Source organism: Clarias gariepinus, chromosome 27 (assembly GCF_024256425.1).
Source record: "Clarias gariepinus isolate MV-2021 ecotype Netherlands chromosome 27, CGAR_prim_01v2, whole genome shotgun sequence".
Classification (NCBI taxonomy): domain Eukaryota; kingdom Metazoa; phylum Chordata; class Actinopteri; order Siluriformes; family Clariidae; genus Clarias; species Clarias gariepinus.
Genome location: NC_071126.1, coordinates 8788094 through 8803455, shown reverse-complemented (window position 1 = coordinate 8803455; position 15362 = coordinate 8788094). Strand labels below are relative to the sequence as shown.

At 41.2% G+C, this 15362-nt stretch overlaps 1 protein-coding gene across 2 annotated transcripts in view; it reads left to right on the top strand.

Annotated features, from left to right (window-relative positions):
- LOC128514684 (kelch-like protein 29) overlaps positions 1-15362 on the top strand; it is a 206952-nt gene that overhangs the window by 116914 nt on the left and 74676 nt on the right. For both annotated transcript variants that reach the window (XM_053488488.1, XM_053488487.1), the window contains exons 4-5: positions 7733-7880; positions 11616-12107. In XM_053488488.1, coding sequence (XP_053344463.1) covers positions 7733-7880; positions 11616-12107 — 640 coding nt within the window. The remainder of the gene's footprint in view (positions 1-7732; positions 7881-11615; positions 12108-15362) is intronic.

Sequence of the window (15362 nt, the reverse complement as noted above, 5' to 3'; positions counted from 1 at the left end):
AATCAAGTGACGCTCGGCAGGCAAAGCTTATACTGTATTTCGTATATACTCGTATTTCAAAGCCCTGCTCGTTTATCAAGTTAAAATGTATTTTAAAATTTTGCTTGTCTTGCAAAAGACCCGCAGACCAAGTTACTCACAATCCAATGTTTCACTAAAAATGGAATAGTATAAAAAAGTACACACATTTCGGTCTGCAGTCGAAGAAAACGATTTAAAAAAGGGAAAGCAAGGGTAATAATATGAAAATAATAGACAATAATAACACACGTGGTGGTGGTGGTGTGTATGTGTGTGTGTGTGTACTGTGCAGCTAGTGTGCAGCTCTCTCTCTCTTTTTTATTAAGTATGCACCGCTGGCACAGTGTCTTCTCCTGGGGCAGTCAGGACTGTCTGTGTTGCCCGGTCCCTACGGCCAGATGGTGCTCACCTAGTCTGTACTTCATCAGTGTGTTTTTAAGCTTTGGGTCAGTCACCATGCTTAGATAATCTGCCATGCAGTTCAGTTCGGATTTCACCGATAGCTTAAACAGTTTCCACTTAGTGTTTGTTTAATATGTCTATTCTAATTGTATATGATCCCACTTCCCTCCATGACCTGCCTTTTTATGCCACATATTATGTTTGTGATTTGACGTACACAAACAAAAACGTACCATTTTGTACTCTAATGTATTTTTCTGGACTTAATTATAATAACCAAATAATTGCACAAGTAATCTCATAAAGAGGATGTTTGCCAATATTTTTTATCACCCCTCAAAAGCTTTTAAAAAACAAACAAGTACTAGAATTGTTACCAAATTTTACATAAATTCCTGACTATGCATATATAACATGAAAAAAACATTGCGTCCTTTTGCGATGAAATAATTGCGGAGGCTTGTACTGCAATTTCGTGTTACTGCTACTGTTCATAATGGCTGCTTGGCAGTGAGGTTTGATCTTGTTTTTAATGCCGAATTTTCAATATCTCCCACTGTATCCCTTAACATTCTCAGATCCAAACTTCAACTTTGTCATTTCTTCTCACTGTTTCAGTTTATCGACATAAATGATTGAGTTCAATCAATATCTTCAAACAGAAAGAAGTTTGGCGAAAGATTCATTCTCGTATGAGGATCTCATAAGGATACAGTATACAAATGATCTACTGTATGTACTGTAGTTGGGGGAAAATGTAATGGCATCATATAAGGGCAGTGGCATCTTATGATATAGAGATTTTTGAGATGCAAATATAACCCCGCCTGTGTAATCCATATCATTATATTCTTTATTAGATATGTTATTGTGTACTGTTTGGTTAATATTGGAGCAAAGGTGCTTTTTTTTGGCAGCTTGTCCTAATACTATTTGGAGGCGCAGGGTGGCAGCTTTTATATGCAGATAAAGGATGAGAGAGATTAACATTTACTTACTGCGCTGTTACTGACCTCTTTTTCAACATGTTTTATAAATCCTGTAGGTTCTGAACGACACACACTCACACATCCCATCTTCCCAGCGCAATCTCTCACATTCTTCATCCCTCTTATAATTCCAAAGATTGTGTTTTGGAAGAGCATATGAATGCGAACAGAACATGACGGTGTCTGGCATTTCTAGCTTTGTCTGGCCCTGCTGTACTAATGAAGCCTCTACACACATCTCAGGGCTTCTAGTCATCTATTTCTTATCCTTTTCTCATTCAAAGTGTAGTCACGCTCCCAGGGACGGAGGACTCAGATATGCTAGGATTGACTGAAAGATACAGACTGGATATATATATATATGTGTGTGTGTGTGTGTGTGTGTGTGTGTAGCAGCCATCCAGCACTCTCTCTGTTCATGTGTCCAATATCCAGCTCTGTCTATCTTCATGCATCCATATATCCATACATATATGGCAGGTCTCTTGTGATGAGCCATGACTGTTTGTGTCATGATGAAATACACGTCTTTTAAAACGTCCAGCGTCTTCAAAATAGCAGCAGAGCGCCACGGCTAAAAACACACATACACAGTCAAAGAGCAGTCTCCCCAAAATAGCCCTTCTCAGTGCGCCACTACAATGAAGGCTTTGTTCGCCGCGGCTTGTGTGGAACAGAGGCCCAGTGTCTCGTGTCCCCACCTTTCTGATGTGCAGTCTGGCACAGATAGTATGGTCTGTAAAGAAGAGCGTAGGAGAGAGCTCCCTCTGCTCTCTACTGTTCCACTGGACTCAACTTGTCCACAGAGTATTTATTCTAGAGAGACTGTGCGTTTAAAAACCGTTTCTTGATCTTATCCTCCGTATCAGCCGGCATGAACACCAGCATATACCCAGTCACATCACAGGAACTGGCTTCAGTCAGAATCAAGAGAGCAGCTGCATCGCCTGTTTTAGCATTTTATAATGCGGAGTATTGTTTAGTAGTGTTTCTGAACTAGAGATATTAACTGTAGAGACGAAGCCGCATTTCGTCATCTGTTAGTATATAGTATGAAGGTCTGGTCTGTGCAGGACAATAGCTCAAAGCTTTGCACAGTAAAAAAAATCCACAGCCTCGTGTCTGAGATTTGTACGCCATGTTCAGATGCTATAACGCGCCGTCATGGACAAAACCTCTTGCATGGTTTAAAAGCTTATAAAAGGTATGAAACCGCTATTTTACCGCGAGTACATGCTGTAAACATGCTAAGTGCACTTCTTGAACAAATGCTTATACATTTACATAAAAACTGGGACATCAGTGCGATTACGGAGTAAAGAAATGCAAAATAAGGATGATCATCTACTCCATTACATTCCTAAACTTCAATTTAGGAATTCTGTGTCCAGCTTAGAACATGTTTTTTTTTTTGTCTGGGTATAAATTAGCATGATGCATTTTTCCCTGAGCTTTTTTTTTTATTATTATGCAGAATTGAAATACTTTTTGAGATCATTTAAAAATGGTCTAGATAAAAGAGCTATTTTAGAAAACTGGTCAGGGCACATACACTGGGGAAGCATTTATCAATTTTCTGATCTCACATATAATAATAATTAAAAAAAAAAGAAAAAACTTTTGTGACATTTTCAATGTACTGTATATACATATAAAAAAAGCTGCAGTGTCACAAAAATAGACTACAATCTAATTGGAGCCTTTTGTACAAAGGAGCTTATTTTATACACCGCGGCCTTTTCATTCAAACCAATTAGTAATAAAACAGCATTTAAGTTTTATTAATTCCCTTCTCACTGTGTACTAGTTAAAGAATAACAACCTTTTTTAGTAGAAGCTTTAGCTTTGTTGCATTTTTTCTTTAGCTTTTTGACAGCACTTTAGTTGACATTTACGTACGAGTAACTGGCGGTCCCGGGCGCAGTGACGATCTACAGCCTTAATAAGTCCAGCGTTTATTTCAGATGCACTGCAAGCACATTTACGTCAAGTTGTGTTTTTGCACCGTGCCTCTTGACGACAGGGCTTTTGACGCCTACTCTCTCAACACAGTTGCTTTGGCACCCTGAGATTTGTCCACGACCATACCGTATATCATGCCTGAAGCACGCTGCTTGATTGGCCACGTTTCTTTTAGTCCCGTCAGCATGTGCAGTAACTACACCGCTCTGCAGCACTCAGCTAATGCATTATGCAATTAATGCAATAAAATGTTCGAGAATGCTGATGTGTCTTCTGCCCCCGTTGCAAGCCTTATCTGCTGAAATGCTGCACGTGGGACACAGTATAGAATAAGGTATGCAGCACATGCTCGTCTGATGACTGATGCTGGAGGGGCAGTGTGTAACCATGGTGATGGTTCAGCACTTCAGCTAGCTGAGGCCACTCTCAGATAAGGCACTTTGGAGAACAATATATGACGAACCTTGCTTCGTTTGGCTGGGAAGTATTCGACGGAACATATGTCCCGAAAGGTCCTGAGTCTTAAAACCGTAGAAATGGATGAATTGATCATTCCTGTGCATAAATGCAATGACATTTAAAAGATCTAATAGGCATAGGTTGAGCCTGTATGATATAGTCAGTGAAAAGGACTCTCTCCGAAATGTCAAAATCAGCATTGAGTGATGTGACGCACTCCAAGACCAAAGACACAGCTCTCTCTCCTCATTCCTCAGGTGAAAGTTGATGCACGTTTCACAATAATCTGTAATATCTGTAGTTGTTGCCTTGTGTGCGCCCAGTTTTTGAACCATCTTCCTGTGAGAGAAAAAGGCAGTGCCCATCTGTATAAAAAAAAAAAAAAGTTCACTGGGGGAATTCCAGACCAGTGCCAGTTATAAACATCAAATTCATTGTACTGAGAAGCTTGAGAAGAATGTTTGTCTTGGCTGCCTGGTTTACTCTCGCTGTGTCTCGCAAATACGCACGCAAACGCACACAATTCCAGCCTGTTTTCTGTTGAGTCAGAGAAAAGCCATCTGCCACACCGCGATAATGGGTCACAAGGGAAGCAAGGTCTGGTAAGAGCGACGGCGAATTAAAAAGTAAGAAAACGGGCGACGCTCGGCTAGACCCAAGTCTTGCTATGTTCTAGGCAAACGCACCGCTTACTGTATGTCAAGAGGAACACATGACCATCTAATATACACTATGGAATATATATACTGTACTGTATACGTAGATGTGGAATTTCTTGATGTTAGTCACAATTGTGAAATTGTTTTTGTAATAAACAAAGTGCGGTTTCTGTAACGGCAAGCGCACATGAGGAACACAGAAGCTTATTGTCGCTGGAGATTTAAATGTTGCATTATCTTGAGGATTAGACAAAATAAGATGCCAGGGATAAGCAGCAGGGGAAGATAGAAAGCTACGAGAAAGGGTTCGGAGCAAGGAATTATTGGGCTATACATGTCTAGGGGAGCGTGCTGTTGCTTAAATAAGGCTATGGTCTTTCAATATTTAATACAGATCAATGTAGCCCTACATTGAGCTGCAGGAAAACAATTCTACTGATCATTCATTCTGTTTGTCAAGTGTGTCAGAGCCTTAAAGTAGGGCAATATTTAGGACTGTGACCCATTAAATTCTAAGATGAATGAGAAAGTAACAGGTTCCTGGATGTGTCTTGAGCTGATAAGGTGGTGAGGAGTGTTTTGGACGAACTGTGGTTTTATACTGTAGTCAGAGGTGGGTAGTAACAAGTTACATTTACTCCGTTACATTTACTTAGGTAACTTTTAGAGTTACCAAATACTTTTTTACTTCTGCTTGAGTAATATTTTGGATGACTGCTTTTTACTTCTACTTGAGTAATATTATTTTGAAGTACAGCTACTCCTACGTACACTCTTTGGCTACTCTCCCCACCTCTGTCTGTAGTATACCAAAGGAATTTAACGTTACTGTATGTCCTGAAGTCTGGACATTGGCTGGACGTAATTGTTTAGCGTGATTTTTTTAAACATTCCAAATGCTTACAATGATCCCAGACGCTTATAAAATTTCAGTGTACTTCAACAATTACATTACATTTACATTCGCAAAGCATAGCGAAGGAAAGCTCTTGAAAGCAGTGGCAGATGAATTGATGAAGTGATCTCCAGGTCAGCCAGGATAATGGAATGGAGGGAAGGTTCCAGACAAGAGCAAAGGGTTGATGACTGAGTCTTTTCCATTAACTCTGGGTGCAGCGCCGGGTTAGCTCGAGAATCGGGGTTAACGCTCGTTCTTAAACTTTCCAGTGTAACATACGGTGCAGTAATCTGTCGCTTTCACTGCCGGTCTCGGCTTAAGAAAGCGAACTTTCCAAACTGTCATTTTTTTCCATGTACTTTTGTTTGCCGTTTTCAGGTATTAAATCTTACTCGTCAACGTTGCGTCGTCTTAAGTGGTTGGATGAATTTGCGGAGGCGTCTTTATTACAGAATAAAGTCAGCTACCCAGCGAGGTCTGTTTCAGGACCCGGTGTGGGCAAGCGAATGAACCGGAACAAATGAGGCTCTAAGATGGTTAAATGCGACCCATAAAAAGAGTTTAAAAGCAGAGAAAGAGGAAACTGTTTGATGATCATCTTAAGTATTTAATCCTTATTACAGTTTTTAACAGTACTCTAAATTCAGAGCGTAGCCTACTGTGAAAGTGCCTAAGCTAAAGCTTACTTTCTTATTTATACTGGCTTTCTGTCAAATCACTGTCCATGCATAATTTATTAGTGATCTAGCATAACTTCTATGGAGTCCCGCTGAGTGAATGCTGCAGCACAGTTGTACTGATCATGGTTGATTATTCACACAGGATCTGAGACGTTGATGAGGTGTAGTCATTTAAGGTTTATTGCAGTTCTGCACAGAGGGCACAACAGATAAATAGTAAACACGTTGTACCTTAAGTTTGTGGCGCAGAACTCGATGTGGTGCTCCGACGTCGTATCGCGTCCACCGGAACTGCAGCATGTCGTGTGTTGGTGTGTTCTGAGATGCTTTTCTGCATGACGCAGTTGTAAAGAGTAGTGATATGAGTTACTGTGACTTTGGATCAGCTTGAAGAAGTCTGACACTTCTCCTCTGACTCCTTTCTTTAACAAGGTGGTTCTATCAATGTATGGAAGAAGAAGGGTTTTATTTTCTCCCATATTAGAGACTGCTGAATAAATACATTTCAGATTAGCCATTTATTAAACATTCAAACAGTTAATTTGACCATGATCAAAGTCACCGCAGTCACATTTTTGTATTAGAATTTTAACTGGCCTGAACCTCTTGACCTGTATCTGTTGACTTTGTGGATTATGTACGGTGATCGCCTGATAAATGAGCAAGGGTACAGCCGCACCTGCCTATTAAAGTGTGTGTGTATGTGTGTGAGAGAGAGGGAGGGAGTGAGAGAAAGAGCGTGCTTAAGATTTAAATTTTAAATGATTGTAGCTTCTTTCGAGATCCCCCCCACCAACTTTATATAGAGAGAATATTTAACACCTGAGCAGACACTGAGCAGACGAGAGGTTTAAAGCCATTAATGGAAACCAATTGACAACACAATAGCCTCAAAATAGAGATTAGCAAAGAAATTAGATTTTTTTTTTTGACTGCTTACTAAAGGAGAATTAACTCATTAAATACTTAAGAGAAGAAGGAAAATAAATATAAATGGAAAACAGCTTGGTTAAGAATTTCAGTAAGTGAGAAACAGAGCGGTAGGAATACTACGTGTGTTTTCTCGCAATACTCGTATATGATTACCGTTTCATTGCACTTTTTTTTTAACCTTTCTTACAAACAAAAAAGTGATGTCTCAAAAGAGAAAGGTCTCTCCGAATCCTTAACTCAACACTCCTGTTAATCTCAGCACGACTTTTGGTAGGTCAGGCAGCTCTGTGTATTGACTGTGATAACACACATCCTCAAATATTTAAATCCCCCAAAATTACATACCGGCCTTTTAATTTCTGCTGTTAAATATATATTAAATTTGGACATTACTAAGGACTACATTAAGCATTGCATTCAATAAGAAATCGAGAAAACATAAACATGCCTGTGTGAATTAGTCTCCTTTTATTTCCACCTCGAATTGAATTATTTTCCTTCCCTAATATTAGTGCTGTATGGTTTACAATTTTTTTCATTGGTAAAATGGCACATAAAAAAAACAAAAAACTTCACCGTTCCTGCAAAGAACATTTTCTCTTATCAAGAGCTCGTGTAGTCAGACACAGGAGGAGGCTTTTGTCCTCGGTTGGTTTTCAATTTAGTGCTGTTTTTGCAGAGCCTGTTACTAGTCTGGCTAACATGTTTGCTCTGTGTTGATTTCTCCAGCCTGCAGGCCTTTCTCCTGGTGAGAATCAGACTCCTGCACTGCTCCTCGCTCCAGGGTTGAGATGGGGTCAAACACCCATCAACCAGTCCACGCCGTGGGACACGGACGAGCCTCCAGTCAAACAGCACCGAGAGAACGACACCGCGGGTATGCTGCCCTCTTTTACCTTACCCTAACTCAGTCCTGGATGCCTTTGGAAAGAAACATTTAGCACGTCTAAACCTTCAACACAGCTGTTTTTATAATGGGTATGATGATATTAAAACAGTCTGATTAACTTTCTCGTCATCGGACAGGAAAATATAGTCAATTGCAGTTTCTGCAGTATATACACAGAATGACAAGACTTGAGGTTTAAAAATAAGTGTGATGTGTAATAAGGATAAAAAGGCTTAAAGTCTTGAAGGCTACTGACATCCTCCTGCCGAGATGAACTCACACTCCGTGCTTTGGAGCTGCCAATTTTCTCCCATTACTCTGGCAGTCTTCTAATGTTAGCATGCTAAATCATTCACGAAGCGGTGAAAGAGGACTTGAACTCTATGAGCGAGTTACCAAACCCGGGACACATGTAACACCGAGATTGCTTTTTGGTGTCAGCACAGCTAACACGTAACATTTTAGACGGTAAAACACAATAATGAAAAAATTGAAACGATGGGATGCGATTATTATTCAGACTGAGTAGACCCACGCTTATTCAAACAGCACTTTAATGAGGACGACGTGTTGCCTCAGCCAGGCAAACCTGCCCATAGAGAGAGCCCTTATTTTTGACCTTGACAATTGGACATCGTGACCGGCCCTCTGTGCCCGCGACTCCCCCTCTCACAATCTGGTGTGATTGCGTGATTGAGCGTCTCCGAGACGGAGGCAGCGTTCCCATTAGGCTCCTCTTACACTTACAGCACCCTGCCTGAGCTCCATTAACTCTGAACCCAGCTCCACCTAATTGATGTGAACTACATGGTCCCTTCTAACGTCTTGGCTGAAATTAATGAATTAGCCGAAAAGAAAAGCTCAGGAAGTTCTTTAATCCTTCAACTTTTGTTCAGAGTTTTTTATACGTATGTTTTGAGTTTTAATTAGATGATGAATTCGAATAGACTTAAAAGGGTAAAGAATCATGTATGAAACAACTGATATTTCAACATAACACATTTTAATTACGGGATACAAGAGAGTAATCAAGTCTAGGATCCATTTCATTTTAATACAATTACTTTCCCTTTCTAAAAACTCTTTCATTAACTTTGTAGCTGAAGACTGCAAAAATGTGAGCATGTTGGGCAGCGCTAATGAGCCCAGTCCTGAGAATGTAATTACGGTACAGATATGTAGAGGAACTCATTAATATCGGTGATAAAGGATGAAGTGATGGGTGATGTACACATTTCTGTAAAATGATAAACATCCAGAGGTCCATCATTGTGGAAATGCAATTTTGCGGGGGAAAAAAAGGCATGTGCTTTGTGTTATGATAAGTCCTGAGATTTTACTGAATAATGCAGATAACATGCTCACACAGGCTGCAGTAGATCATCTCTTCCCATTACTATCTCTCCCTGTATCCACGAGGGCCAGTGTCATGAATAATGTTTTTAAATATTCCTTTCTCTCCCCTCCTGGTATAAAGTACCCCATAGGCCTTCTGAGCTATTTTCGTTTCTTTTCCAGAGGAGGCAGGGCACAGGTCCAACGTGGCTGAATATTCATGAGATTAATCGGGCCTGTTGAGGATGTGGATAAGCTTTCCCATGAGCCGTTTGTCTGCTTTTGGTCTACGGACCTGTAGCACCTGTAACTCCCAGGACAAATGGACCACAGTGGATCACATCAGCTCATATTATATGCATTATTTCAATCTCAGGATATATGAAGGAAACTTTCTGACGCTCTATATAATCATACGTAGTGCTGAGACCCAGTGAAACATGAATTAATTAGTGAATTCATTAGTTAAGACAGTTCTCTAGGGGAGCGTCAGACTCAGACCTATGGAAATAAATGTGGTATATTAGAAAAAATGCTTATGTAAGAAAAACACATTGTTCTTTAAGGACAGATTTATAAAATGATTCATTATGTGAGCAGGGTGTTATGAGTCATTTTCCAATCCTGACATCAGCCATTACATTAACACCGCGTAACATTAACATTGATTAAAAAGGATATACCGTTAAACTGCTGACTGGATCGTGCACACAGGCGAACCTGTGAAAAAACAAAAGGTTAGAAAGGTATCAGAGCACCCACAGCATCACAGCTTGCTGTGTCTAGGGCTTAGCAGTCAAGTTCAAGGTTGTTGATCCGTCCTCAAATTCTCCAGATCGAGCACCCATGGAATGTGCTGCACAAACAAGTCTGATCCATGGACGCCCCACGATGCATTTAACAGCACTTTAAGGATCTGCTAATCTCCTAATGTCCCAGTGCCAGACACCACCGCACACCTTCAAAGGTCTTGTGGAGATGGGCCTCTAGGGTCAGAGCTGTTCTGGTGGCACAAGGGGAACCTTCTCAATGTTGTGCATCAAGGTTGTAATAATATGGTTGATGGTGTAAACAAATTATTCTATTGGACATTTTTCAAGAAAGTTTGTTTAAATCTGTGACAAAACAGTCTGTGGACAGATATCCGGGAATGGGGGACAAACAGTCTCTGCTCTGTCAACCACAGTGACACAAGCCAATCATAGGGGGGTTTGTAATTGGGGCTTATGCATGCTGAAAAATGGTGGCAAGTCCTTTTCCTCAAAGTGTAAAAAAGATCCAGTTAACTGCCTTCATGTTTAAAAGGAAGCCAGCATGATAGGAGAGACTTGACTACTTGGTGGCAGTTGAACATAACTAAATAAAGGGTATTTTTTTTAAAAAATTTATTTTATTAAAATTCATTATAAACAGGCCAATAAACAGTGACCTTGCATTTTTTTATGCACCGTCTGTATGTTAACATTTTAAGATTTCCCTTTCCCTTTATAATACATTATAAATTGTATCTCTACTTTTAATCACGCTACTGCTACTGCTACTATTAAAACGAATATAATTATTACTAATACTTCCACTACTACACTACCATACAGTACCTACTACTATTACTACTACAGTCAGTGTTACCCACAGATCAGACTTATACTTGCGGAGGTAGAGGGTTAGGTGGTACACAACAGTAGGTACTTTCGCCATAACCCACCAGCACAAAACTGGTCTACCACATACAACGGACAACAAATACATATGACCTTTAACACAATATTTTTTATCAATATTATATGATATTTCTATTTATTTTACATTCCAAAGATCCAACCTATTAACCCTTCCCACCATCTACCCATATGTAAAAAAAAAAGAAAGAAAGAACTTAACACTATTCGGTGTACAAACATGGCATTGTTTGTCAGAGCATGTAATCTTCCTGGGTTTTTCAAAGAAGAGCCCGTTCACCGTGTATCTCTACAGAGCACGTGTGACCCTCGGTATGCTCTTCTTATTCTTTTTACGGCAGTTGGCACCCGTTGCACTTACTGCTTCTCAGTACACCGCTCTAGTTGTAGCAGAATAAACAGGAGCTGTAGCACAAGAGGAAACTATACGCTACTAGTTCATCGATCGCGGGTGGCATCGTTCGTCCGGACAGATTTTTAAAAAGGGTGGGCAAATATACAGCACTTGAAGACCATCAATATACTGTACTTGGGTGGCCTGCATAAATATACTCCATGTGTATATGAAAACTCTTGATAGTAGTGCTATAAATAAAACAAACAAGCAAGCAAATGAATAATTTCTGACAGCTTTGGATGGTTATACAAAAGAAACATAAATAACCAGTGGTTAACCTTCTCCCTTGGTATTTATTTCATTCTTCATCAGGACCTCCATGGGTGCCTCCAGTGGTTGCAGTGAGTCAGCCAAGTCTCCTAGCTCACTCATACACGCTGCCTCAGCCTCCTGCCTACAGTCAGGGAGCTTCTGTCCAGTCGCCCGTCATTGGCGTGACCCCTGCCATCCAGACCCCGATTCCCCCTCACCACCCACTCATGAGTGCACACTTCCAAGTTCCTCCACATTCGTCCCAGCCGCCTGGCAGCCTCGTGCTCAGCCTGCAGAACCAGTCGCCTTACAGCACCAACCAGCCGCCCATCACCCCTTCGCCCATGCCAGCTGGAGGACACAGTGTAGTGGGCAACGGGCATTTGACTCATCCGCTCATGCAGCTGCCCGCTCTGCCTTCCGCTGCACTGCAACTGACCAACGGGCAGCCTTCACCCGTCTCAGCCAATCAGGAGGGCCCGAACGGGCTGCAGATGCTACGTACTGTCGGCATGGGGAAGTACGAGTTCACCGATCCTGGGCATCCTAAAGGTAAGAGCACAGAGCCATGGGAAAGCATGGCTCACTTTGGCCTTTTGAAAATAACAAACTTGCCCTGGGTTGTCATGTATTATCTCTTCCAGGAAATTGCATTTAATGTTGGCAGTGAAAGATGCTACAAACATGCTGTGGGGAGGTTGTTAAAATAAACCCCGGGACCAGCTAAATCAAAGCACTTCCAAGGTTGTGGATTTCAGCAGTAAAAAGTGCCACTTGGACGTGTTGCTTTCGCTGAGAACTTCTTGCCTTCTGACAGTCGTGTACTGCGGAGACTTAGCTGATTTCGTGGTTGTAAATTGTTGTTTGCACAAGATAACCTTGGACTAGGGCCTGTCAGCCTGAAACAGATGTTCCGTATTCCCTGAGCAATTTTTGCATTTAATGAACCTTTTAATCTAGGTTTGGATTGGCTTTTAAGCTCATTTGATTTTTGCTTTATGAACTTTATAAAACGTGAGCGTTTTATAAAGCATTTATTTATGACACTGATCCGCTTTGTCTTTTAAGTTGAGGATGGTTTTGAAGTTCAAGTAATCATGTGTAGCTCATTGAAAAGGCATGCAAGCTCTTTATGTGATGGACTTTTGTTGATTGTTTGTTGCATTTAACTGTTTATCATTGCTTTTTCCAAATAACATCATGCTATGATACTACATCTGAAGCCTAACCCAGGGGACGCTGAGCACTAGGGCGGGATACACCATGGATGGCAAAGCACAAGCACACACGCTCACACACTTGCGCAATTTGTAAATTTGCTGCCAGGCAGCTTATTCTGCATATCTGTGGATTGTGGGAGGAAACCGGAGTATCTAGAGGAGAACATACCACAAAGCACAGGAAGAACATACACTCCACATGGACACCAGAATCGAACCCTTAACTCTGGAACACAGTGCTAACCACTTCACCACCCTAAGTACTAATTCTTTTTTTTTTTTTATGTTGGTTATCAATGATGGATAGGATACTTTTGCATAATGAAATGAACCTAATATATGTGAACCTCTGCTTCATTTAACTAAAATGAGCATTCGAAATACACTGTAGCGGAGATGTTTTGGAAAATATGACACAAGTTAAGTGACATTAGCTTATACTTGAGTGGTTTCTGTAGCAGATCCTCTCTTGCACACATATCTTGCAATCACATAAATTTATATTGGTTTCAGTGGTAGGATTCTTTCCTGCCATGCATGAGACCAGGTTCATTTCCTGGCCAATGCATCAACCCCAGTCAATTGAGGTTGCACAAGCCAGTGCGCTCCTAGTTCCAGTTCCAAGCCTGGAAAAAAATAGAAGGTTGTGTCAGGAAGGGCATGCGGCGTGAAACCTGTGCCAAATCAAATATGCGGAAAGACCCCGCTGTGGCAGGGCCTAAGAAGAGCAGCTGAAAAGGAAGAATTATTTAAAAGCAGCTTATTAAGAAAATAGTTTTCATCGATTTGAACCTTTCATTTACTCTGTCTGGTTGTGGTTAGTGAATTGGCAGCAAAAATAAAATGTTGAAAGATGATTATATTTATACAGATCTTTGAGTTCATCTGTTCGGAATCTGTGGCCTCAGACAGAAATAGTAACATGATGTAATACTATGTACAAACTACTATTCTAAACCAATAAATGTGATCCATTCAGCCATGTTAGTTGGTTATTATAACCTTAGTAAGGAAGTTCATGTATTGTAGCTGGACCTTCACAATTGTTATTGAATGCACTTGTGATGGAGGCTTTTTCATATTTCCCAGTCAGCATATTAAACTGTGCCAAAGCTTAAACTATCAAAAACCACTTTGCAATAGAAATACATTCTTAGGATCATTCTAGCTTTTTTTTTTCCCCTTCCAGTTTCTTTGACCTTCTGAGATCCCTCTGAGATTGCGAGTGCTTTTGGGTTTTTAAAGCCTTATCCCCCATTAAGAGAGGCTTTCCTCGGTCGGCACACACTCTCGTGCAGGCATTCGGAGTGCTTCCCTTTTCTCTCCCATGTCACCACATCATGGCTAAGTGCAAAATGCTGAAAAGGTGAGCTCTGGTAGAGCGAGGTGGCATAACAATACGTGTTTCCCCACGTGTCCTTGGCTCTAGGGTTGAATTTGAGAAGGGCAGGTCCTACGCAGATGACACCTCGACAAGGATCATATGGTCAAAATGATCAAAGGGGCACATATCATAGACCATATGTGCACCTTTCAAACCTGCCTTCATCTGTGTGGTTCTTTACCCCAGCTACAGGTCTTTCTGAACATAAGGAGGCGTTCTGGATTTTCACAGCTACCTGTGTTTACTGTTGTTTGACCTTCACAGTTCGGAGGCATTTGTCAGTTATGATGTTTTTTAATAAAAAAAGACATCCACACAGCCAGTTGATTCGCCCTGTGACTTTTAAGAGAGCAATTCATCACCTTACCCACATGAACAACGGTGAGAGGACGAGCTGGGAAGTGCAGACCAATGTGTTGATTGTGTGTGTGTGTGTACGTGTGTGTGTGTGTGTGTATGAAGGCATTCTGGGCCATGAATCACAGCACTGCCTTTTTTTTTTGTAGTGAAGGAATGCCGGGATGCCTGACTTTGAAGCAGCACCATCAGAGGGATGATTGCTCCATGCTAGGGACTTCATGAACTGTCACTTCATTGCGAGTTGAGTGTGGGGGGAGGATGAAGGTGTAGCATGTGGTGTTGATACTGAAACAGGAGCACAGGCTTCTTTCTAGCAGGTTCTGCATCAGCGGGACAGAACCGCCTCAGGCCATACAGTGGATAACCATACCTTCCCAGCAGTGCCAGGGTTATATAGAGGAAAAAGATGGCAATAGATCATGTCTTATATATGCTGTCTTGGTGTTCACCTTGTAAATGGATGTTAATAAGGAAAAACCGAGGAAGGGGGTCATTTGACAGCACTAAAGGGGATAAAGAAATGATGGATGGTATGACATTACTTTTTTGAAACGGAGCCACTCTTAGCGAGTAGCGCAGCGTTCACTTCTGCTCTGTGTCTGAAATCCAGCACATCAGACGCCAGAACGTGCGAAAAGGTCCCTCGCTGACTGCCGAAATACATTTTTCATATTATTGTTTCTTTGCCTATCGCAGTGGAAGTATTGAAATGGAAAATGAGATGCCGTCAAGCGCCTACTCGTATTCAGAAGCGCCTCCAGGTTCACTAGATATCGTTTTGTGTCTCATTTTGTAGCTGAAGCTTGTTGCTCTGTCCTGGACCCGGTTTCCCGATTCCTCCGC